Raw genomic sequence first — 26,181 nt, 5'->3', positions numbered from 1 at the left:
TTTAACCATCAATATATGGCTAAGATTTCATTTACTTGGCATAATATTTAGGTGTGGTATCTGGTTTTGCATATTGATGTTAAATAGTGTTAAAAGAATGAGTATTTTGAACAGGTTACAAACCAACCTTGTCATCTTCAAAAAATTTGTCTTTACATGATCTCATCTGGTTCTTATGACAACCCTTGGGACAAGGTTCTGGGTAGATAACTGTCATCATGTTACAGGTGGAGAAAGAGAGAGGTTAAATGCTCAAGGTCACCAAGCCTCTAAGTAGGAGAGCCAGGATAAGAGTCCTAGTGGCCATTATGTTTATTATTATTATTATTATTATTATTATTATTATCATCATCATCATCATCATGATTATTATATTGACTTTCTGACATACTTCTCTGCTTTTTCTTCTCCTCTGTCCTGTACTCAGAGATTGCCCCTGAGCTGCTTCTGTCTACCCTGGGCTGGGGAGTACAGGGTCCTTGACTAGGTCCTTGACTTTCATGGGGGCAGGTAGGGGCTGGAAGCCTGGCCTGGCCCTCCTGGCTTGGTTCCTAGTTTTGCTTGGGGCTAGGCCTGAGTGGGATGCTTAGCACTGGAGCCTTTTCATGTTTTTCTGGTTTCTAAAAATGAAACAAGGCGCAAGAAACCCCTGCAGCAGGGAGCATTAGTTCCAGGCAGGGTGTTCCCTGCCAGGCTCCTCCTGCAGGAGGGTCTGCCTTAAGGCATTCCATGTCCCCAATCTTGGCATGTGATTCCTCTGACAAGTTTTAAAGATATATCACATTCAGTGTCCAGATCTAACTATTGGCTTAGAGTAAAAATGCAGTAGGTTACATGGTTTCATTTCATTAAAAAACAAAAACAAAAAACATTTCTTAAAGTTGGGAGCCACACATGTTTGCTAATTTATGCTGAAGCTTTAGGAAGGGCCACGCCCTAGCCCCAGAGGAGTCAGGCTGGATGACGAGGCTCCGGGAAGGAGCCGCGGTGACCAGCACCGGCGGACATTTGCTGGTTTGGTCGTGGGGTGCTGTTCAGCAGGGGCCAGGACTCTGGCAGTTCATAATCTGCAAGAGAGATCATTCACTCTCTTTTGGTTTTTGCTTGAATTTTCTTTGGGTGGGAGGAGGGAGAGGGAGGGAAGAAACACACCCCAAATTCCAAGTAATGGAACTTCATTATGTTGGAAGCACCGAGGCTGTGTGAATGGGGGAGGGCTTTAACTGGACCAGAAAACGTAAAAGCCTTGCTCCCTGGTAGCTGGAACTCATCCACATTGCATGTCTGCATTCAGTCTCTGCCCGTGCTGTTCACGGCTGTTTCTGAGGGTAAGGACCTGGGTTCTGGATGCTCACGAATCAGAACGATGCCAGGGGAAACCCAGGAACATTTCGGAGCTCTCCCCAGAGCATGCAAAATAGCCACCCCTCTCATTCAGTCCACCTGACCCACTGCCTGGGTACAGTGGACACAGTGGATGCCAAAGGCTGCCGGGGAAGGCATGACTTTGAAAGTCTCTTTAATAGGCTGTAAGAACATGCTTTCCCACATAAACTCTGAGACATCTGGGGAGAGAGAGAGATTGGAAGAAAGATGGGTGGAGGCAGGGAGACCTTCTCTGCACAGACTAAGCCAAGAGTGCAACAGCAGCCTCAGTGTGCCAGAGGAAGGCAGGCCGAGAGCCAAGAAGCTCTGAGCAAAAGCTAAGCACAGGGCAGGCCCCTTGCCCAGCAGAGTCATTGGCCTAGAAGAGGTGGATGGTGCCCGCCAGTTGCCTAAGCAACGGGGGTGGGGGGGTGGAGGGTGGGAGGGTGGGAGGTTGGAACCCCCTGGAGTTCCTTAGAACTCTGGACTTCAAGGGAGGGACTCCTTATCCTTTCCTAACTGCGTGGTTAGCAGCTGGGGAGTCTGAAGGGACCGTGGTGCTTTGGGGCTTCAGGAACCACTTTCTCCCTGGCCAGTGGAGTCCCTGGCCTTTGTGTGACTAGGAGGGGACCGTGTCACGGCAGCAGCTGTGGGTCTGTCTCTCCGGCTACAGTCTGCATGTAAAATCATACTCGTTCCTGCATCCTAACCCTTTCAGGACAGATGTGACTTAATTTTTAAGTTGTCCTTCTGCTGACTGGGATGTGTTCCTACCCCGAGTCTCTGCATCATAGTTTCTGAGTCTCCAGTGTCTTCCACGACTTAGTTTTCCCCTCTCCCACGCAGGCAAGAAAGAAACGGAGCATCACGATGCTTCAAGTGTATCATCTGCCAAGTTCTAAGAGGATCAGGCCCCAGGAGAGGAGGTGGCCTCATGGATGCCAGCTGTGTGCTGCCACAGCGGGAGGCCAGGGGGACCAGCAGGACCAGCCTCCTTCATGCCTGGGCACCACCCTCTCTTCAGCCCTCTTCTTTTCTAAAACTAAACTGCATTCCCTAGGCCGCTGTACTCGATTTCCTGGCTCCCAGAAATCTCTGGTGTGAGAGCAGGCAGAGGAATCTCCTGGGGTGTATTTGGAAGGAAGGGAGTAAGCTCAGGGTTGGATAACTTCCACAAGCGGAATCTAAATCAGTGGTTTTTAATCCTGCTGCACAATAGAATCATCTGGGAGCTGTTAAAAAAATTGCAACGCCCAGGCCCAGGCCAGAGATTCAGTTCAACAAGCCTGGACAAAGGGGTTTTTTTTGACAAAGGTATTTTTGGGAGCAATTCCCAGGCGCTTCAGAGATGTGACTAGGGTTGAGAACACTGGTAAAGGTCCCTGTGTGCTACATAACAAGTCCAAACCTTTTTTGTCTGCAGGAAACCCCCAAGTCTGGGCCGGTCAGGCAGCTGTGCGGGGTGGTGGAGACCTCTTTCTTCATCTCTTAATCTATCAGATACGGCCTCTATGGAGTTCTGAAACTTGAGGGAGGTGGCCCTGGGTAAGAAGAACCCGATAATGGCACCATTCTAGTAAGGGAAACCAGTAGAGGAGAGAGAGAACCTCAGAGCACTGGGGCGGGGGTGGGGGGTGGCAGGGAGGGGGAGAGATGAGTTGATTTTTTTCTTTACATCTAAAATAAAACCCAGAGGAGGGTGGGCGGCAGACAAGAGGAGGGAAGAAAGGGAAGTGAAACAGCAGACCGAGTCATGAACGAAAATGAGAGAATCCAGGAGACAGCACCCCCGCCCTGCCTCGCACACCTGTTCTTTGAGAATCTCAGAAGGTGGAGCTTTTGACTCAAACAATTAAAATTGCAAGTGGCCTTCCTTGGAAATCTGTCCCAAATCTCTGAATAGCTATGGCTCTGGCAGCTGCTTTGGGACAGTTATTTCAGTGTCCCAGAGGAAAGATATTTTGGGGTTTAGTCCTTGCCAGAAATAAGAAGCCAAGGGAAAAGGAGAAACATTACAGAATTTCCAAAAATATTTTGATAGCAATGCAAAACTTTGTGGAGGCTTAAGGAAAAATTAGAGTACACTCTTATTTTAAAAATGCCTAGTGGACTGGCTTTGTATTTTGGCTAGTAGATGCGTTCTGTCATCCTCTGTTGTCAACTGCAGAAGGGCCTGTAAGTTCAGTCGCAGGTGTGGGAGTGTATGTGTGTACACGTGTGTGTGCATGTGTACCCCGAGCTATATATTGATAGTGTTATGATTTGTATGTATGGAATAGATAAGGCCTATGTAAGTTTTAAAATAATATGGAACTTTGCCTATTTGGGAAAATGAAGAAAATGACATCAGATCTAAGTCTGGCAGAAAAGTGAAGCACCAAAGGCTTCGGTTAGTTATTTCAAGTTGGACCATGCATCTCAAGAAACCAAACATGACCCTACCTATCGATGGGCATCAGGGCATCGTCGGCCCTTTACCACAACTCAGGGGTCTTTCGTGGTCCTGCTGGGAAATAATGCGCTCTGAATGAAGCTCGTGGTTTTCCTCTTCCAGTCCTCCTTCCCTCCACCAACTCCTGCTTCTCTTGCGTGAAAGAAGGAAAAGTCTTAAAGCGTCCAACAGTCTTAGTGGTTAAAGGACTTTGTTCCTCCCCTGTGGCCTGGCAATAAGATATTTTATGGGTTCTTATTTTTAATTCGCTTAAGCTATTAGTTGTTGTTCTATAATATTTTATTTGTTATAATGTGCTCATTTTCTCTGGAAGCACCGGAGGGCTGTGTTGTACAGGGTGCAATTTTAAAAATAAAATAAAATAATGTTAATTATGCCCCGGAGGCTGGCAGATGTGGACTTAAGAATTATTGCATTATAAGGGTAACCCTCAGTTATGTGCCTACTCATAAATGTCTGACCATCAGTCAGCTTGTCCGGGCAGCCAAATCTGTAGAATCATTTTGGGATCAAGGGTACCGAAAGTGCCAGAGCTTTGCTTATCTCAGCAAAAAGGGCTTTATGCATTTTGGGACCAAGTAACCAACATCTATGTCCATGGTGGAAAATGAAAGTGAAGGATCTGGGAGAACAAGATTTTCTTAGCAGTCAAACATGGGAGCCCTTGGGAAGGACGGGCAGCTAGTACTGACCCTCATTCTGCTCTGGCCCTCAGCCAGTGAGCAAACAATACCTGCTCCATAAGGTGGGTATTAAAAAACTGACCCCAGGGGCTTTTTTTTCTCTAATTTTTCCTCAATAAGGGAAAGAAATTGTATTTTTTTATTTAAACAAAGAAAGAGGAAAAAATATTTTTATTCACAGGATTATACCTGTAGGAATTTGTTTCATTTCTTTGAATTTTAAAATAAACATGTAAACTGCCCCAAAGCAGAGTTTTAAGTTCATATTGTTACTAAATTTAAGATTGAGTTTAATTAAGAAGGTCTTCAAGTTGAATTGTTAATTGGTAATGATAGTTAAAATTTTACACTTCTTCCCAGTTTATAAAAAGCGTTCACATGCTTGCTCACTTAACTTTCACAACGTGGAGAGGAAGATGAGGCAGGTTTTATTATCTCTACTTTATGGATGGGGAGGCCAAGGCTCAGAAAAGTTAAGGATCTTTCCCCAAGTCACGAAACTGGTACAGGAAGCGGGTGCCTGGGTGGCTCAGTTGGTTAAGTTTCCAGCTCTTGATTTGGGCTCAGATCATGATCTCAGGGTCCTGGGATTGAGCGCAGGGTCACCTTGGGCTCCATGCTAAGCGCGGGGGGGAGGTCTGCTCGTGATTTTTCTCCCCCTCCCCCTACCTCTCCCTCCCCTCCTCGCTCAAGTGTGTTCTCTCTCTCAAATAAATAAATAAATCTTTAAAAAAAATGCTGGTACCTGAAGAATGTAAGTCTTCTGATTCCAAATCCATGCTTTACCTAACCGCTAATTAATTAGTTGGTAAGGACTTAGAAGCTAAATAATTATGTACATATGTCTTGGATTATATGGCTTCTTACTAAGTTTTACATTTTGTTAGGGTTCTTTAAGAGCAGATCTCAAATGGTAAGCAAGCTCATGCTCCCCAGGGTTTGAACTCTCTCTGTCCCATATTCCTCAGCCTGGTTGGCTTAGGTAGTTGTTGTTCCTAATTCTGATACTGAATGAGATCTAGAAAAATTCTCTTTCCTGGTAGCGTAGTCTAGCCCAGCTGTGACAACACTGGCCCCTTTCAAAATTGGCTCATCCTAGTAAACTGAGAAAACAATTATAAAAACATATACATGGATTAGTTTATGTAACACAGATTTTTAAAATTCGAATTTAATGACACACAAAGACCCTGCTCCTCTGAGGACTTAGCTGAAAACAAACTCATTTGGGGCTCAGAGATGCAAATAATAGAGACAAGCAAGATAATGACCTCTAAGAGTTAAGATCTAGAGAAGATGCGGAACTGTCACAAGGACGGACAGATGATGCAGGGATTTCTGTTCTGGTTAATGCTGGATCCCACACACAGGCACGCATGCACACTGGTGAATGGTAAATACTTGAAACTTGCGATAGACTAAATGCGCAATGGGAGATTATCTACTTTATCTAACTAAATTCACCCTAAAATTACCCCTGTGTCCTAGGGCTGTTATCTGAGCAGTAGTGGTTGATTTAGAATCACTAGCTAAGCTGCGGTCCACGGGGCCACTAACTGTTCTGGCCTTTCCTACTACTACTTGCACTTTTTTGACTCTTGCCGGTGGAATGGTTGGTCTGACATTTATGACTCCGTCGTCCACCATGAGTTAGTAAACATCCCCAGAATAATCTTACTGTAACAGTTCAGTCACGAAGCTAAAATGGTCAGCAAGATCATGCAGTCTTCTAGAGACGTTGATTGTAGAGAGCTGAGGGTGTGTTAATGTGTGGGCGGATATGTAAGTAAGTAGATATGTAACTAAGAAGAAAAGGAGAAAAAGAGAATGTTGCCATGTTTCTGCGTGTCCCCCTCCCTGATAATCAGGGATGTGCTCAGATCCGTCTGAAAATACTCTGCGGCTGCTCTACTCTGAAAACAGACTTACCACCTAAAATGATTCATTGACATCATTTTACATGTCGTGATGGCAGACAGGGTTCTTGGAACACAAGAAAAGCCTGACACAAATAGGAAACAAACCAAATAGGGTAACAGGGCTAGAAAAAACCTGGCAGCCCTTGCAGAACCGGGCGGAGCCAATGCCGGAGCTCTGAACTGTGGTCCAGCCACGCCGCCTCGGAGGCGGGGCGGGCTCTCCTCCACGCGGGTTCCGGCTGCGCTCTCTCTGGTTTCTCTCCTCTTCAGAATTCAGTTCCATAGCCTGCTGGGTTTGCTTTTTTGCTTTGTCCCTACTACCAGTTGCTTTTTTGCTGTTCTACCAAACTCTGTTCTATCCAGGCCTGTGTCTTCTCAAGAAAGATGTTCTCAAGAGTGAGCTGTTCGGGACATTGAACACACGGGGTTAGCCCCGGGTGTTCCTCCCCAGAGGCCTGTGGGTTTGTGTAGTTTGGGTTATAGGCGACCGTTGCCCTCCAAGCAGTTTACAACCGACCAAACAGATAAGGCAGGTAATTCATCCATGATGCATAAAGAAGTAAATCAGTGGGCTGGCAATATAAAATACAAGGAATACATTTGAAATGCGTAATTTACAAGGAAATAGGGCTAGTTGCTTTTCCTAAAGAGAATAAAAAGTTCTGGCAGAAAGGGTGGATTTGCAAATGTGTTCTTTCCCTCATCCAGTGGTAACTAAGTCAATATGCTCTGTTGGACACCGTAAGAGAGAGAAAATGGTAAGACGTGATTCTTACTCTCAAACGTTATGGTTTGTAGAAGAGACGTCATCCGTGCCCACAGATCTAAAACAAGGTAAAAAGCGTTAAGTGTCACAAGAGGTACACACACAAGGCGTAGGCAAGGGAGCAGTGATTTCTGGCTGCAGAGGAGGTGGAGGCCTTTGAGGTCCGCTTGAAGCATAGGTGAGATTTCATGTTTCCATGTAACCAGAGTTTCGCCAAGTCACAGATGCCTCAAGGTAAAAATAAGTCACATGAACTGAAAAAAGTGTTTTTCTGGCTTTGCCCATGTCTGCCATGATGGCATTCTCAAAATCTTATAAAATCTGCTTGATTAATGTTTTCTTGGCAGTTGCCAGTTCTTAGCCTTTTGAGGATCCTGTCCTCTTTCCAAAATCTGAGAAACTTATCGAACCTTTACCAGAAAAACATATATGCCCAGTAAGTCGCGTGCAATTTTCAGAAGTTTATGGGACCCCCCCCCCCCCCCCGCCATAGCCTATTCTTGGATTCCTAGGCAGCCATGGTCTACAGTGTAAGAATGCTGGATGCAGGTGGTCCCTGAAGTGCTAGAAGCCATGCGTGTTCAGAGCTCTGGGAACTCACATATACAGAAGCCACCCTGTGTTCTCTGGAGTCCTCAGTGCCCCTGGTGCAGTCTGATCTATGTAAATCTCAGGGCCAATTTTGGTGCCAAAGCAGTGCTCCTTGCTAGTGTGCATCCATTTGTGTACATGGATAGACAAACACCCCCACACCCCCACACATACCCACACATACACAACCACAATGAGCAATGCATTTGTGCAGGGTATACATATTTTTAAGTTTCCCTGGTGAGTCTGATACCTGTGATGTATCCCCCATACCCACTGCCTTAGGATGTTGTTTCCTATGAGCTTCCTCCAACCCTCATGCTGAGAGACTCCTGGCAAGCCCATCAGACATGCCCAGACGAATCTGAATCCTGGCTCTGAGCCCAGCTTGGGCTCAGGCTGGGACATCCCTCCACTCCCCTTCCATGCTGAATTAATACTGAAACTGGATGGCAAAATAAGGTCACCAACAAGAAAACTCTAGAAAGCAGGCAGTTTATAAGTCTTAAAGAAAATATTTCTTTTTTTTTTTTAAGATTTTATTTATTTATTTGAGAGAGAGGGAGAGAGAGAGAGTGAGAGAGAGGAGGGGTGGCAGTGGGGAGGGAGGGACAGAGAGCAGGAGAAACAGACTCCCCACTGAGCAGGGAGCCTGACTCAGGGCTCAATCCCAGGACCCTGAGATCATGACCTGAGTTGAAGGCAGATGCTTAACCGACTGAGCCAGGCGCCCCAAGAAAATATTTCTGTAGCACAGCTTCATTGAGCAGCAGCTGGGCTGGAGCCTCTTAGAACCAGGGATGCGACCTGGGGTTGCTGACTGAATGCTGAGTTGTTCTGATGTACAGCTTCAGAATCAGACCAGCTTCTGGGAGTAGTGAGTATGTTGGGGTGAAAACCATACCCCATTTCCTGTTTTTTTATACCATTTTACATCAATGTGGTATCTCCCTCAGATCGGATGACCTGGTGGACAGAGTAAGCATGTGCTTAAAGCACTCTCCTCCCAGTTCCTGCTCCCACCTTAATCAAGGCAATAAGGGCTCTTGTCTCCATCAAGGGCCCCTTCTCAACCGGAAAGGGCAAATCAGGCAGAACCATAAGCACCCCTTTATTTGTGGAGGGCAGTCTGCATCTCTAAAGACTTGAGGACAAATATCTTCTTCATAGACCCCAGCATTTCCCGAGAAGGAGCACATTTCTCACAGTTACTCACAAATACCCACTCTATCTGGGTATTGGATCAGGCACTTCAGAAAGGTACCATTTATGGTGAGTTTGTGGCAGGGAGACATTCTGGGGAATGTGTGAGGAGGAGGCCTTCCTGAGGGCCTTGGATTCGCGACACAAAAGTGACAATGTTTACTGTCTGTGAACCAGGCCTTCTTCTTGCCTTAAGTTTTTCTTATTTATTTATTTATTTATTTATTTATTTATTTATTTATTTTTTCCTTGGCTTAAGTTTAATGTAAAACTTGAGCCATCTTACATGTTTTCATTAAAAAAAAAAAAGAGGAAGAAGGCTTTTAAATCTTTCTGGTTCTTTTTAATAACTTTCAGTCCCGGCATTTGCCCTAAAATTGTCGTGACTTTAGATGTCCTAAAATGGAGGCAAGGAGAAGGGGAACTAGGAAGAGAACTCCTGGCCGTCCTGAGCCAGGCTCTCCTTCCTGTTCAGAGGGAGCTGGGAGCCCTAGGGAAGGACTTGGAGGCAGGGGTACTCATAGGTGGTGGGCTGGGGATCCCCACTGTGTACAGCCCTAAAGCTATTAAAACATACGATTTTTGACGTTTGGGAGATGAACTGTCTTTTTTCTTTTTTAAACTGAGTTTTTACTATCTTTGGAATTTATTTCTTTGGAAGCCAATGGCAGCCCAAATTTGGCGGCATTCAGGGCAGTGGGCTTTTGAATTTGTTTTATTTCTTTTTTCTCTCCTAAAGCTTGGTCCTGTGAGGACTCAGGTTATTGCCTCATTAGGAAAGGGAGCGTATCAGCCTGTGCTGGAATTGCGGTGCTGCAGGATTCCTAGACTCACAGGAGCGCCCCGAACAGGAACAACCAGGGGGCAGGACTGAGCTCAGAAGAACATAAAACATAAAAACAAACCCAAACAAACAAAGAACCCGAAACACCTGCCATAGGCAGGAGACAAATGAGAACACTCATACCTCTGAAAATCAAAACATCATTAAAAGGCAAATGAAAAACAGGGAAAAATAAGTATTCGAAACTTGTAGGAGAGAAGTTTAATGTCATTACTGCACACTTTTAAATCAATAAGAAAATGATGAATGCCTTGAGAGGAAGTTGGATTTTAAAGGATACAAACAAGTATTACACTGTATAAGAAATACACAAATGGCACTAGCCATATAAAATGTTCACCCTAGCAGAAACAGACCTAGAACCACAGAGAACAAACTGGTGGTTGCCAGAGGGAAGGGGGGAGTTGGGCAAAGTGGGCAAAGGGGAGGGGGAGGTACAGGATTCCAGTTACGAGGTGAATAAGTCATGGGGATGAGAGGCACAGCATAAGGAATATAGTCAACAGTGCTGTGATGGCGTTGTGTGGTGACAGATGGTGGTGGCTCTGGAGGTGAGCATAACATAACTTCTAATAGAGATGGTGAATCATTATAGTGCACGCCTGAAACTAATGTAACATGGACTGTCAACTACACTTCAGTAATAATATAAGAAAATGGTCAACCTCACTAGTAATCCCAGAAATGTAGCTTTAAAAAATGCCATCCTTTTGATTATCGAATTGGCAAAGATGAAAAATAAAAATAAAAACTGAGTTGGCGAGGGGCACCTGGGTGGCAGAGCCAGTGAAGTGTCTGCCTTCGGCTCAGGTCATGCTCTTGGGGTCCTGGGATCAAGCCCTGTGTTGGGCTCCCTGCTCAGCAGGGAGTCTGCTTCTCCCTCTCCCTCTCTTTCTCAAATAAATAAATAAAATCTTAAAAAGAAAACTGAGTTGGTGAGGGGGCACCTGGGTGGCTCAGTCAGTAGGGTATGTAACTCTTGATCTTGAGGTCATGAGTTTGAGCCTCACGTTGGGGGTAGAGTTTACTTTTAAAAAAACCTGAGTTGGTGAGTATGTGGAGAAGTGGGTACTTAATTAGATAAGTTGCTAGTGTGTGCATCAGTCGGTAAAATCATTCTGGAGGGCAGTTTGGCGGTGCATATCAGAAGCCTTCAAATTGCATATACCCTTTGGTACAGAGAGTCTACTTAAATGAATTTGATCTTAGGAAATGATTATGGCTCTGTATGAATATTTAGCCGCAAGGATCTTAAGTAATACACCTATACTGTATTTTGCAGGTATTAAAAATGATGTCATAGGTGTTTAGTTATGTAAAAGGGTATTCATGATATATCAGATTTTAAGTTAATTAAAATGAGCATATAATGGTATAATCCAATTTTTGTAAAAGAAGATGCAATGGATAGAAAAAAGACTAACAGCATATACAAAAAAGCTAATAGTTGTAACCAGTGGTTTTCCTAGGGCAGTGGGATTATAGGTGATTTGATTTTCTTCCTTTTCATTTTTTCTCTTTTCTAAATTTTCTGCAAAGATATATTTTCTTTTCATAACTAAAAAAAAAAAAAACACCTTCCTAGCTTTGTTTAGCCAAATGGTGGTATATTTTTTACCCTCCGAGGACAGAATTGATGGAGAAGCCTCATAACTTCAAAGGTAACTTGAGTAATGAGCCTGACTTCTCTTGTCATTTTCAAAGTTTAAATAAGAATTTTTTGAATTTGAAGCAATTTGACTTTGCCCCTTGTAGAACAGTAACACGAGAAACGTATCTAGAAGAAAAAATTCACTCTAACTCTTGGACAAGTGATTTTATCTTCTTTTAAAAATTAAAGTGATGTTCTAAGGAATTTAAAGTCCACCATGGCTAATGTAACCAAGAAAATAAGCACGGACATTTGCAGAATTTAAAAATAAATTAGGGCCCCAAAGCTCCTGACACCAGTGTAAACATGAGAAAAACATCAGACAAATCTAATTGACATCCTATAAAATACTTTACAACTACTCGTCAAAAGAGTCGAGGTCATGAGAAATGAGGAAAGAGAAACTGTCACAGGCCAGAGGACACCAAGACACGACAACTAAACACAGTGTGGTATCCCGAATCAGATCCTGGAACAGGAAAGAAGGACATTAGTGGAAAACTGGTGAAATCCAAATAAAGTCTGGAGTTCCGGTTGGTGGTCACTCCGCAGGTGGTTTCTTAGTGTCGATGGATATACCATGGTGAAATAAGATGTTGACGTAGTAGGGTGACGAACAATCCTTGTTTGCTTGGGAAAGCAATTTCTCGGGATATTGGACTTTTGGTGCTGACACCAGCGCAGTCCCAAGAAAACTGGAATGATTGTTCAGTCCCAATCCCCATTAGGGGCAACTGGGTAGATGGGAACGCTCTATTATCTTTGTAACTTTTTTTGTAAGTCTGAAAGTATTCAAAAATAAAAAGGTTGTTAAAAAAGAATAAAACAAGTTAAAAACAAAAAATAAACGAACTAGGGACAACTGACTAATAATGGGGTAATAGGCTAAAGAAGTTAAATATCCATCTATTCAATAAATGCATTGAAGTCCTACTCTGTGCTAAGTTTTCTGCTGGTCCCTGCTTTCAAGGGGACAAAGCAGATATATCCAAATATATACTGCTCTTCTTTTACTATCTTGATGTGTTCAGAGATCTGTGTTTGTGGGGGACTCTGTGGGTTTATTCATTTGCCTTTTTATGCATTTAATTTTAGTATACATTAAATAAGCTTTAAATAGTTTGTACTTTCCATTCCATTGCTTCATCCATGGTCTTTATCCACTTTCAGAATATTCATTGCTTGACCTTTATTCGTATGTTCTCATCTCCTCCTCAAAAAAGTTTCCATGATGGGGGTGCCTGGGTGGTTCAGTTGGTTAAGTGTCTGCCTTTAGCTCAGGTTATGATTCCAGAATCCTGGGATTCCAAAATCCTGGGATCGGGCCCGCTTTTCCCTCTTCCTCTGCCCCTCCCTGCTCCCCCCTCATGCTTTCTTCCTCAAGCTCTCTCTCCCAAATAAATAAAATAAAATAGTTTCCATGATGAGTTAAACCCCCCTATGTACAGGAATAGGTCTCTATGCTCTTCTGACAGGCTTTTACTTTCAGCATTCTACCAGATTTTTTAAAGTGAAGATTTTCTCTGTTTCCTTTTTTCACATTAAAAAATTAATATGTAATTTATATTCACTGAAACTCACCTATTTTGGGCATAAATCTATGAATTTTTGACTACTAGATTTTGACTATTGTAACTCAAGTATTTTCTTCTTGATTCTTTTTTTTTTTTTAAAGATTTTATTTATTTATTCGACAGAGATAGAGACAGCCAGCAAGAGAGGGAACACAAGCAGGGGGAGTGGGAGAGGAAGAAGCAGGCTCACAGCGGAGGAGCCTGATGTGGGGCTCGATCCCACAACGCCGGGATCACATCCCACAACGCCAGGATCACGCCCTGAGCCGAAGGCAGACCCTTAACCGCTGTGCCACCCAGGCGCCCCCTTTCTTCTTGATTCTTAATAGTTTCTTGAATTCATCTATAAAGGTGACTTGAAATACTTATATATGTCTATATCAGTTATAATAAATAAAACCCTCATCAATTATTGATCATTCCCTAAATATCCCTTTTCTCCTGAATATAAAATGCAGACTTTTAAAAAAATTTTAATAAATGTTTTATTTATTTTTTAGGTAATCTCTACATCCAGTGTCGGGCTTGAACCCACAACCCCGAGATCAAGAGTCTCATGCTCTACCAACTGAGCCAGCCAGGCTCCCCAAAATTCAGAATCATTAAGTACAATTTACATGGAGCATAAGATCTTGGTAAACTTTGTAGAAAATCAATGGCTGGAAGTATCAGAAAGTTAAGATTTAATTTAAAGAGTCAGCACGGATTCACATCTCATCTGCCTGAGTGATGTGAAATAACCTCTGGGTCTAATGCCAGTATCAGCTGAGGGACGCCATGAACCAATTACTTGGGATAAAGCACCATGAAAAGAATACTATACAAACAGCTAATCTAGAAGTTAGAGAAGTATGGTATAGGGATGAAGTACTTAAGTAGATTAAACATTGACTTTGACACCAACGTGTGGAAGAGTTTGGAACAGATGGATTGCAAAGCTTCAGGGATCAATATTAGGACCAATTTTATTCATTTTATATGTCAGTGACTTAGAAGAGGGAACATGCAGTAAGCTTGTTGTACAAAACCGGAGGGAGGGATAGTCAATACAAAGAAGGAATGGAATAAGTTGACTAGACTAGGAACATAAGCAGATAAGTGGCTTATTCAATTCAGTGTGGAGGAAATATGAAGTAGATTTCACAGTAATGTGAAATCACAATGTTCAAAATAGAGTAAAAAAAGTAAAAACTCTTGAGATGTGTAAATAAGCATGCTAGAACTAAATGAAAATCATTCAAATGCTCTGAGTGAGATAGGAATATTGACTACAGAATTTCAATATTCATGTAAATGTTAATATTTTAAATAAAAATATTAAGTATATTTTAAATATACTAGACTAAGAAAATAGCTCACTGGAATATATATAATTAGAGCAAAAATAATGACACTTGCTGTCAAGTATGATAGAACCCTTAAATTATGGGTGGTCTGTCAATACCAGAAACAAATTAGTTGACAGGGTCACCTAATTTATTATTTATTATGATTTATAATTTACATATACATTGCACGTATTTCATATATTTCATTTATATATGTGTCAAATAGTAGATCACAAAAATGTTTGAAGATTTCCTTACAAGTTTTTGATGATTAGTTCAACTGGTGAATATTAGTTTTGTGGCCCCTTTATAATCAGCAGGTTATTAGCAGTTTCTCTATTAAAATAAGTCTGAAACTTTAATCCTAACAGAATCCAAATTTGTGGTTTATTGAAATCAATGAATTCAACAGATTTTGTTGGTTATCTTCTATTTGCTTACCACTATAGATGTGTTTCTTGATCTCCTTTATTAACAAGATATCTCTTTTGATAAAGCATACAAATCGAACATTTTTCTTTAATATTTGAAATTCAAATAAGTTAATGTCATAGCTTTAAAAAAAAATGGCCCAGTGGTACAAATGAAGAGCTGTTTATACCTCTCTCCTTCCTTGAATAATCATTGCGTAGGAGCTGGGGAAGGTGAAACCTCATGCTTGCACACAGAATGCATATGATTTAAACAGTGGTGGCAACACAGTCCTAAGTGAGGAGTACATCCTCCAAGTGTAATGGAAAGTTGAAAGGGAGGGAATTACTAATTGCTGGAAGCAACAGCTTTTTGGAAGTGGTTAAGACTTGAATGGAAGCTTAAAGACATGTTAGAATTTGCATGAGAACAGGGGAGAGAGAAGGACAGTCCTGGTACTAAGGGTGATTAAATATAGGGCAGCAAGGGGTTTTGAGAGCGACCCCGTGTGCATTACATCTTGGGAATCACTAATTAAAGCAAGGTAGAGGAATAATTTGGTGGCAGATACAGAACAGAAAGGAGCAGGAAAGTCTGGAGCACTGTCTAGAGCTGCAGAAGTCCAGCCGGAGCCAAGCATGCTTGGATCTCTTTCCGAAGGAGCTGACCTCCCCTCAGTGATTTCTGAATTCAGAGCCCTCCTTTGGCAATGCATCTTTGTTATTTCTGTGCTATATTATCTGAATTTGTGTGTGTGTATATCTTGTCTCTTAATTGGATTATCTGCTTCTTGAGGGGAGGGACCATGCAGTATCTGGAAGGGTAGGGTTCAATTAATTTTGTGGATTCAATGAATAGATAGATAGCTGAGAGAGATTCTGCAGAAAAGCTTGTTAGTGCCTGGTAGTCAGCTGCCAGTGGGAGAAGAAAGAGATGTGTCAAAGGTAATTTCACATATGGGTATCTGAGAGAACGTTGAGGACATCGCTGTCAGAGATAGGAATGTCGTAAGGGATAGGGGGGCTGGTTCTGTAGATGGAGTGATGGGTTCAGCTTTGAACATTCTGAGTTTGAGGTAAATTTTGAGGAATTAAGAGCATTTTTAGTGCTTGAGGAACTCAGGTGACAGGAGACAAAGATAAGATTTGGGATTGAATTTAGAGACATGGTTGAAGTTCCAGGAATGGTGCCCCTTCCAGGGGATGAACTTGTAAAGATAAGTTCAGGGAATCAAAAACTGAGTCTGAAATAATGTTTGTATTTAGAAATTGGAAGGAGGAAAAGAAACCCTACAACTGTACTGTCCAGTATGGTAATCACTAGCCACACACGGCCATTTAAATTTCAATTAATGAATATGAAATACAATGACAAATTCCATTCTTTGGTCAGACTAGCCACATTTCAAGTGCTCAGTTAGCCACATGTGGTTAGTGGCTCCTGTAATGGGCAGTACAAACAGAATGCTTCCGTCATCACAGATAACATTATTGGACAGCATTGAAAAGATATAGAGAAATACTCATTTGAGAGAAAACCAGAGAGCAGATGACCTTTCAAGGGAAGAGAGAGTTTTAAGGGTTAAATGTTTACAGTGTCAAATGCTGAAAAAGAATGAAAATGGGGGGGAGGGGGAATCCATGGTTTTGCCATAAGGAAGTCATTGCAACCTTTCAGACAGCAATTTCAAGTCGCATGGGAGGCACAGAAATTGAGCATAGCATTAAATTAGGAAGGCAGGAGGTAGAGAGCAAGCTACTGAGACCTTGGACAAGGAAAGGAAAGGAAGAAAGAAGACAATAATTAGAGAGAACTTCAGAGTCACAAGGAGGCTTTTTAAGGATGGGGAGACTGTTGATGTTTGAAGTTATGAAGGCCTATGAAGATGGTAAGGGCTCCATCTAGGAAAAACTCTGTTTCTCTTTTTATTTTCACATTCACAATAGTCAGAATACTTCCCTTCCCGTCACCAAATATGTATGTTTACTCCCACACCGACCAACACCAGCCAAGTGTCCTGCAATTCAATTCCGTTCTGGCACCATCTACCTGGATTTCGCGTCAGATCTCATAGGTCAAGAGCTCAATCCCACAAAACTGGTCCCACTTTAGACACCAGCTGCAGGTATTTCTGACCAACAGGCTATAAATCGGGGTTCCCACAACTCCCTCCTAGGGCTCGATAATTCATTGGAATGTCTCACAAAACGCGGGGAAAAACTTGCTTACCGTTACCGGTTTACCACAAAGAATATAAACAGGTAATTTACCCCAAAGATACAGACGTAGTGAAGAGAAGGGCCATATGCACCCCAATGTTCATAGCAGCAATGTCCACAATAGCTAAATTGTGGAAGGAGCCGAGATGCCCTTCAACAGATGACTGGATTAAGAAGTTGTGGTCCATATATACAATGGAATATTACTCAGCTATCAGAAAGAACGAGTTCTCAACATTTGCTACAACATGGACAGCACTGGAGGAGATAATGCTAAGTGAAATAAGTCAAGCAGAGAAAGACAACTATCATATGATTTCTCTCATCTATGGAACATAAGAACTAGGATGATCGGTAGGGGAAGAAAGGGATAAAGAAAGGGGGGGTAATCAGAAGGGGGAATGAAACATGAGAGACTATGGACTATGAGAAACAAACTGAGGACTTCAGAGGGGAGGGGGGTGGGGGAATGGGATAGACCGGTGATGGGTAGTAAGGAGGGCACGTATTGCATGGTGCACTGGGTGTTATACACAACTAATGAATCATCGAGCCTTACATCGGAAACCGGGGATGTACTGTATGGTGACTAACATAATATAATAAAAAATCATTAAAAAAAAAAAAAGAATATAAACAGGTAGATGAAGAAACACATAGGACAAGGTAGGGGAAATGGGGTGTGGATCTTCTGTACCCACTCTGGGCATGCCGCCTTTCTAGCACCTTCATGAATTCAGCAGCCTGGAAGCTTTCAAACTCTGTATTTAAAGGATTTTAATGGAGCCTTCATCTCATAGGCATGTCTAATTATTAACTCATTTTCTAGTACCTTTCTGGGGGGCGGGGGTGGCGCTGAAAGTTCTAAGCCTCTAATCATGACTTGGTCTTTCTAGTGACAAGCCCCCATCCAGAAGCCCACCCCAAGTCTGCTCATTAGAACAAAAGATGCTCCTATCATTTAGGACATTCCAAGGGATTTAGGAGTGCAGTGCTAAGATCCAGGGTCAAAGACCAAATATTTGAACACAAGATGCACCTACTGCTCTTACCACTTAGGAAATTACGAGAGTTTTAGGAGCCTCTGGGCCAGGAGCAAGGGGCAGAGATCAATGTGTATATTTTCTGTTATTTCATAGGCTTCCAAATCCACAGCTTGCACTTGCTTCTCTTTTTAGCTCTGGGTTCAAATTTACAAGAGTCTCTTGGATATCTCATGGATATCTTCCTAGCACCTCCAGCTCAACACATCTAAAACTAAACTCCTGATTGTCCATCCCATTCCCAGTCCCATTTTTTATATCCCTGATTCTGGCTCATCTTTCCACTTACTAAAGCAGGAAAACTTAGTCATATGTTAATCATTCTCTCCTTCCCCTCCACTCCTTCAGTCAATCAGTTGCCTGGGCATGCTTATTTTACTACCTCTGCCATAGACTGATGTATTAATTTATTCTCCTTGTTAAAATAATGGTTATGAAGTATTTCAGGCAAACAGTAGTAATAGAGGACAGCATCACAATAACAACGTACTCAGTATAACTTAAGTAAAACTTGCAAATACAAACAAAGCCCCTAGAGAAACCCGTTCAAATCTCATTCTCCCCTCCACACCAAGGGTTATCACCATTTAAAATGCAGTATTTATCATTGCCATGCAAGATGTTATAGTTGTACTCCCCTTCCAGAATACAAGTTGGTATGTTTTTAGGCTTTATGTAAGTGGTATAATACTGTTTATCCTGCTGTGACTAGCTTTTTTCACTCATTATTGAGATTTATCCATGATGAATCATCTTTTTTCATTTATTTTAAATGTTGCTTAATGAATACACTAATTTATTAATCATTGTGGATTATACTATATATATTGCATGTATATAATGCATATATATATATGTGTATGTATAATTGCATTTATTTTTCACTCCACTTCTTGGATTGAAATGGTATGATGACATACATGGTGCAGGATTTCAAGTATTTTAGTGGTATTCAGAAAAATTCTATTCCTTCAAGGCAGGTAAAAACTATTTTCAATATTTTATGCAGTTCTATCGAACTTTTTCCCTGCCTCCTGATTGTTTATTTTTTCCCCTTTCTCTTACTTTCTCTAACTAGGCCTTCAGTATAGTTGGCTCTTTTGGGAATTGAGTTCACCCTTGAACAACACGGGGTTAAGGTGCTGACCCCTCACACAGTTGAAAATCTGCGGATAACTATGAATCCCCCACAACTACTAATAGTCTGCTGTTGACTGGGAGCCTTGCCGATAACATAAGTCGATTAATTCATGTTTTGTATAGGTATTTTATACAGTATCCTTACAATAAAGTAAGCCAGAAAAAAGAAATGATACTGAGAAAATCACAAGGAAGGGAAAAAACATTTACAGTACTATACTGTATTTACTGAAAAAAAAAATCTACGTAGTAAAGGGGACCCATGTAGTTCAAACCTGTGTTGTCCAAGGGTCAGCTGTAGTTGATGTCTGGATTACAGGATTAAAGGATAGAAAAAAAATTCCATTATAAGATAGTGAATCATGAAATAATGTACGAATATACTTCATGCTGAAGGCTGTTGCTCATCGTTTAATGACACCACACCTTAATGGAATCAGGTGATTAGTATCATTTGTTAAGTAAAGCTACCTCATAAGTTTGCTAATTTACAACCAAGAGAATTTCTAGTATTCTACATTATTCTAAGAAAGGTAGTTAAGAAGATACTTTCTAGCATTCAGTATTCTTCGAAGATAGATTAACAAGGTAGAAATACATAAACTGTCTTTTTTCAGAAAATGTCAATGACTCAGAAATCTGTCAGTGCACTAAGCTTCCTGGACTGACATGAAGATGGTTTCATAAGTGTCATGGGTAATTAGAAAATGTAGAATACCCAGGGATGTCAATAACCTAGACCGAAAGAATGGGATTCCTTGAATTATGAAAAGATAAGTCCTTTGTATCATGATGGTATCACTGGTGTGGAGCTTGAATGAAAATGAGGGTCTAACTCATTTGGGAAATGTGATCTTGAAAGAGGTGAACTATTAGAAGGTTGAAGAAATTTTATCATACAGTATTTATTGGTTAATTGTAGTTTTTTATTCATCATTCATTTTCCCACAAGATAATAATTTTGACATTCTGCTTAATATTAACCATCCACAATGTGTTAGGTATTGGTGAGAGCATTCAAAATATGATCCCTAACACAAGGAGCGCACATCCTAAGACTCGCTTTAAAAATGATCTTCCTTATACATATGGACCTAGTTTATCTACTTTATTGTGTGTGTGTGTTTAAGTAATCACTGCACCCAACGTGGGGCTCAAACTCACCACCTTGAAGAGTCAGCATGCTCTACCAACTGAACCAGCCAGGTGCCCCTATTGTGTTTTTATCTTCTCTTTTTTCTGTAATAGGTTATGTGAATCTCTCAAACTGGTCATTTAAGAAAACTTGGTATGTTGATTGGTGAAACTGCCAACATGTGAGTTTGAATCCTGACTCTGCTACTTATTTGAAAAATAACCCTGAGCTAGTTCCATAATCTTGCTGAACCTCAGAGTCCTCATCTATAAAGTGATAAACCTATGATATTTATCTCCTAAGGCTGTAAGGATTAAAAACGTGAAGTAGGTGGTACACAGCAAAAGCCCCAAAATGTTCTCTCTTTTGGTAGATTAAGAAAAAATAAGAAATATGGTTTTTGTGGTATATTTTTTAAAAAGTAGGAAGATGAAGTATGAAGGGGGTTAAATATACCTAATCTCAATGTCAACCAGAATGTTTCTGAAATATGATAGTGATTATGTAAGTAGGACAAACTTGAAGATCTTTGAAATCCAATGTGAACAGGTTAAAGAGATCCGGGGGGTGCGTAAGAGGAGGGTCACAATCATAGCAACAAAGGTTATGTCAAAGAGACATTGATTTAGGTTTAACTATAAAAAATCGTCACCTTTTTAGATGAAAATGGTTGAGTACTGACAGTTTCATATGGTCCACTTAAGATACTCAGGAGGCAAGAAAAGCAGAAAGGGCAGCGTGCGGTTAACCAGGGCTGTCGCTATTTTTAATACAGAATGGCTAGGCTTTTGCAGATGTGAATCAAGCATTATTTAGTAGCCTCTTCTCTTTGTAGAGAAAAAGGGGGTTGAAGAAGGGTGAAAATTCATGCCATTGGGTGTAGAAGTCTTTTAGGTCCTTTGGAATTCATGTCTCCAAAGGATTTAAGAAAACTTTACAAAAACACATCGAAGATATAAAAAATAAGTGAGGAAACTGAGGATAAGGGAAAATACAGTAACACCTGGATCTCCTACTGTGATGTAAACAGTGGCTAGCAGAGCTTCCTTCCTGAAATCATCTTTGGAAAGGAGAAAGTATAAATGGTATCCAGCATGGTGCTTCCGTTCCTGAAAGGCGACTGCAGTTCTGTACTCTTATGTAATGTGGCAGTAGTTGCCATTGAGTCTGCCTTTGACTGAGAAAACAGGTATCTTTTAATTAACACAAGCTGTACTTCAAGATTTGACTACAGTACTGAAATAACTAAGGAAGGGTGTTCTGTCCAGAGACTATCTTCATTTTCAGCCTAATATTGCATGACAATCACTCTTTTAAGTGTGGTCTGAGAGGGTCCTCTGAATATGATTCTGTAGTAGTAATACTTTAGGTATATGTATATTTTAAAAGTATTGCATTAAAAGCAGAATAGTTAGCTCTAGTAGGTGATTTTCTTTTCAGAAAGATTAGATGAAGTGTTTTTGCATCTTGTCAGAATGGTCTATGGACCAAAGAAGTTTGAAAATTTTGTTAGGTGGTATCAGTGAGGAAATAAATTCCTGTGGCCAAATACCTTGCTCTCCATAGGCGGCTGGACTAGGACTTTGTAAAAGAGGCATGGAAATAGTATTTTAAGACCCATAAAACACATCACCACTCCTGAAAAAACAGCTGAAAATCCTGAAATCTCTCTTCTATGGACAGAGCGATCCTCTATCCAACATATCCATGCCAAAAAAGTGACAATACTGTGCCTTCCCTTTCTCTCCCACTCCTTTTCACTTGTGTCCTCTTCAAGCCTCCCATTCCTCACCCCCCCATCAGCTTATTCTATGATGCTTTAACTTTCCTTTAAAATTTAAGTGTAAAATAGTACAGCATTTATACTACTTACCTTTTAAAATTATTCTTCTATTTAAATATGAGATCGAAGTTCTTAATATTAGGCAAGATAAACCCCATTCCTGGATCCATAATTTCAAGCCTTGTTTTTTTGCATGTTTATGGCTTTTAGGTCATTTCTCTGGGAAATTCTGTCTTTTGTACAATTAAATGCCAAGTAACCACACAATGTTTTTGATCCTATGAGCATAGATCACAAGAGCTGAGATGCAAATTTATTTAGTGTCTCACAAATGGTCTAAGATTTCTTTTTAGCACACACAAAATCTAGTTCAGTTGCTTGGACTTTACAACCCAATCCCTCAGCACAACTTTATCACACAAAATACAACAATTGAATGCTAATTCTTGTTTGGGTCAGCTTTCTAATAAACAGGGTTATCGTGGACAATGTTTTCACCTCTTGAGTTTAACCTTTCTTGGCAATTAGATCTATAGGTAATAGGCAGGTATGTCTATTAGTTGGCAACACACACACACAAAGCCTGAGCTTTCCTCCCAGATAAAGCAAGATATCAAGGACAAGAAAAAATAACTTCGCTGAGAATCACTATTTAAAATATGTTGGCAATTGTTGATGGGCTTTTTCAGATGTTGACTTGTTACCAAGACGATCAAGAAGCAGGGAATAATATATGTTTGAGCAGCAAAATGATTGAGTGGATTAAAAAAAAATTCTGTCCCTGTATATATACTCGCCACGTACTAAAGGAAATATAAGTGCCCGCTTTGGTGCCACTGGCCGAAAGGAAAGCTCTTCTCCAGTTAGTGAGGTGAACTGAGATTTTTGTTTTAAATGCTTGCCTCCAGAGTACGTACAAGTGGGAGACCTGGGGCTAAGGGGGATGGGAACGAGATGGCTCCGACTGTGAATCTAAGAGCTGAATGTGAGAGAAAAATCCTCCTCCAGCCTCGGAGGGGGTGTCTCCCCCAATACCAGCTCCCTCCCCCCGGGCTCGTGGGGCGGGTCTGGTTTGCTCAGTAGCTGCAGCGGCCGTAGCAGCAGCCCCGGGGCTGAGCGGCGGCGGCCTCCTGGCAGCGCAAGGAAGCGGCGGCTCCGAGAGCGTGAGGCCCTGGGGAGATCCGGCGGAGGCTGCTGTCGGGATGGAGGAAGCGTCGACTGGAACCGGAGCCGCCGGGGATGGATTTCCTCCCCAGCCCAGCTCCCTACAGCGTGGCTGGGCCTGCTCCAAGCACCTGCGAGGTAGAAGAGGCCTGCGTCTCGGGCCTGACAGCGGCAGCCGGCGACCGAGGCGGGCACAGCGGGGTAACAGTGGAGCCGTAGCCGCTCTCGGGAACCTACGCCGCCACGGCCGCTTATTGTCTCTCCCCTTCCACCCGGGGGCAAACAGGAAGCGCGCCGGCTGGCCGAGCGACGGACGGCTATCCGAGCCAATAAGCACTGGCGACCGAGAGCGCGGTGGCGAATGAGCACGGAGAAGAGAGGCGGGACTTCCGGGCGGGCTGTCACCCTCTTCCCCCCTTTTGGGCTGGAGGCTCCACCTTTTGTGTTTCCCGCACAGTCAATCAAAATAGGAAAAAAAAATCCCCGGACCGCTCCGGCCGTGTCCGCCGCCGCTTCCCGCATCCTCTCCCGCCGCCGCCGCCTTCGCTCCTCACCATGTGTAGGGCGGCGGGGAGCCCCGCCTGAGGTGCCCTAAACACACTATGACCGGTACGTAAAGCCGAGAGAGAGCAACCCTTGCTGCCGCCGCCGCTGCCGCCGCCGCCGACCACAGCCAGCCCGGGGCCGCCGCCGCCGGCTCCCGGCCCCGTGTGTGCGACCGAGTGTCTGTGAGAGGCAGAAAGCCGCACTCCCCTCCGCCTCCCTCCCCTCCTGGCCAGCCACCGTCCACCCCTTAAGCCCCAGCAACGCCGTGTCCCTGCCGGGCCCTGGGGCGGGCGGCCCGGTCCGCCGGGAGCGCATCCCCCCGTGTGCGGGCGCGGGCGGCGGGCGGGCGTGTGTGAGTGACTGACGGTGCGAGAGGAGCGAGCGCGAGTGAGAGCGAGCGGCGCGAAGGGAAAGGGGAGGAGAGGAGAGGAGAGGGGGCAGGGGCAGCGCGGGGAGGAGGAGGAGGAGGGAAAGAGGAGGAGGAGGAGGGTTACAGGCAGCGGCGGGCGGGGGCAGCAGCAGGAGGGGAGGAGGGATCCGCCGCCGCCGCCGCCGGGGGGCGGGTGGGGGAGGGGAAGGGGACTCGGTCCGGGCTTTCGGAGTAATTTCGCCTCGGCCCGCGGGCCCCCTCCCTCTCCTCCACCCGCCTTCCTCCCCACCCCCACCCCCCCCGCGCTGTGCCTGCAGCTCCCGAAAAGCCCGTGAAACAAGAGGAAATGGCTGCCTTGGACGTGGACAGTGGCGGCGGCGGCGGCGGCAGCGGCGGCGGCCACGGCGAGTATCTGCAGCAGCAGCAGCAGCAGCACGGAAACGGCGCGGTGGCGGCGGCGGCGGCCCAGGTGAGGAGCGGCTGAGCCCCGGCCCGGCTCCCCCCTAGCGCCGCTTTCTCCTCCCCTCGCCTCTCCCCTCCCTCCGCGCCTCTCTCCTCCCCTCCCCCCGCCCCGGGAGCTGCCCGCCCGAGGCGCCAACGCTCCGACCCCGCCCGCGCTCCCCCCTCCCGCCGCCTTTTTGTGAGTGTGTGTGCGTGTGTGTGTGTGTGTGAGTGTGTGTGTGAGAGAGCGTGTGAGCGTGTGCGCCCTCCCGGGGGTGGGTTCCGGGCGGAAGGTGGAGGCCCGGTGCGCGGCCCGCCGCCCGCCTTCCCGCGGACGGTGGAGTTGGTGTGCGTGCGAGCGGGAGGACGCGAGCCGGAGTCGAGGAGGAGGAGGAGGAGGAGGAGGAGGAGGAGGAGGAGGAGGAGGAGGAGGAGGAGGAGGAGGAGGAGGAGGAGGAGGAGGAGGAGGAGGAGGAGGAGGAGAGCGCGGGCTGGCGCTCGCCCGGGCTCAGCCTGCGAGGACCGAGGCGCACTTCCTGTGCGAGCGGCGACCCGGCCCTAACCGCCACCCCCTCCCCCTGTCTCCCTCTCTGAACCCGCCCATCGGGGGTAGGACACTCAGCCGTCACCGCTCGCCCTGCTGGCCGCTACCTGCAGCAAGATAGGGCCGCCATCGCCGGGCGACGACGAGGAGGAGGCGGCTGCCGCAGCCGGGGCCCCCGCCGCCGCCGGAGCGGTAAGTCTCGCGCGCGCGGCCCGCCCCCGCCAAGGCCCTGCGCCCGCCATCCCGGGCCTGCGGCGCGCCCGCCAACCCGAAAGGCCTCCCCGGCACCCGCGCCTTCCGCGATACGGACGGATCGTGCAGCCGGGGCGCCCTTTCGGGCTCTTTCGCATGCCTGTGTGGATCAGAGGCCAGCCCAGGCTTTCTCTAAATTGTCACTGCGGCGCCTGGATCCAAATTCACTACAAAATGAAGTCAGAGAGGGCGGGGGTAGAGGACTCCAAAATGGATGTTTGAGCAATTCATATCAGTGCTGAAAACTCCTTCGCTGAACACTACAAAATTTTCAAGCACAGCCTATCGGCCATAGATAGTATCAACTACAGAAGCAGTGTCTTTAGTTTCTAGTATTTTTGAACCTGGAGCTTTTTTTTGCTGGAACTTACTAGGTCTTATTGATTTAAATCGTAAATAGCTAAAAAGAAACCAAAAAAGGAATGAAGGTTTACTCTTTGAACTACCGTTTTGTATGCAGCAGTGAACACTTTGTGAGTGCTTTTTTAGTGGCCATTCTAAATCGTTGAATTTTAGTTTTTGCAGACCACTTAAATTTGCAGGAATTTTTCGTAAGTAGAGTAAGTGAAACATTCAGTTAGCGACCGTTGAAATTGACGAAGTACTTAGATGATACTTTGGCTTTTGAAATTGAATATGAAATACCAGTGTTAGGAACAAAAGTACATGTGAGAAATTCTATTTACATGCATGCTAACATATACTGTACTTACAGTTGAATTTGGTTGGCAAAACTGTTATTTTCATTTTATTACGA

At 44.0% G+C, this 26,181-nt stretch overlaps 2 protein-coding genes across 3 annotated transcripts in view; both read left to right on the top strand.

Annotated features, from left to right (window-relative positions):
- Positions 1 to 14,738, top strand: part of LOC130544394 (uncharacterized) — a 34,670-nt gene extending 19,932 nt beyond the window's left edge. Inside the window, exon 3 of the mRNA XM_057315982.1 lies at positions 13,549 to 14,738. Within this exon, the coding sequence (XP_057171965.1) occupies positions 13,549 to 13,552 (4 nt within the window). The 3' untranslated portion in view covers positions 13,553 to 14,738. The remainder of the gene's footprint in view (positions 1 to 13,548) is intronic.
- A 9,052-nt stretch (positions 14,739 to 23,790) lies between these two features.
- The window catches only part of SP3 (Sp3 transcription factor), a 54,937-nt gene continuing 52,546 nt past the window's right edge, over positions 23,791 to 26,181 (top strand). Inside the window, exons 1-3 of one of the 2 annotated variants that reach the window (XM_026492538.4) lie at positions 23,791 to 23,880; positions 24,505 to 24,656; positions 25,242 to 25,364. In XM_026492538.4, the coding sequence (XP_026348323.1) occupies positions 23,874 to 23,880; positions 24,505 to 24,656; positions 25,242 to 25,364 (282 nt within the window). In that variant the 5' untranslated portion in view covers positions 23,791 to 23,873. The remainder of the gene's footprint in view (positions 23,881 to 24,504; positions 24,657 to 25,241; positions 25,365 to 26,181) is intronic. The other variant, XM_044381473.3, reaches the window with a different exon arrangement.

This window comes from Ursus arctos, unplaced genomic scaffold (assembly GCF_023065955.2).
Source record: "Ursus arctos isolate Adak ecotype North America unplaced genomic scaffold, UrsArc2.0 scaffold_1, whole genome shotgun sequence".
Taxonomy (NCBI): domain Eukaryota; kingdom Metazoa; phylum Chordata; class Mammalia; order Carnivora; family Ursidae; genus Ursus; species Ursus arctos.
The sequence above is the reverse complement of the archived record's forward strand: the minus strand, read 5'-3'. Positions and strand labels throughout refer to the sequence as shown.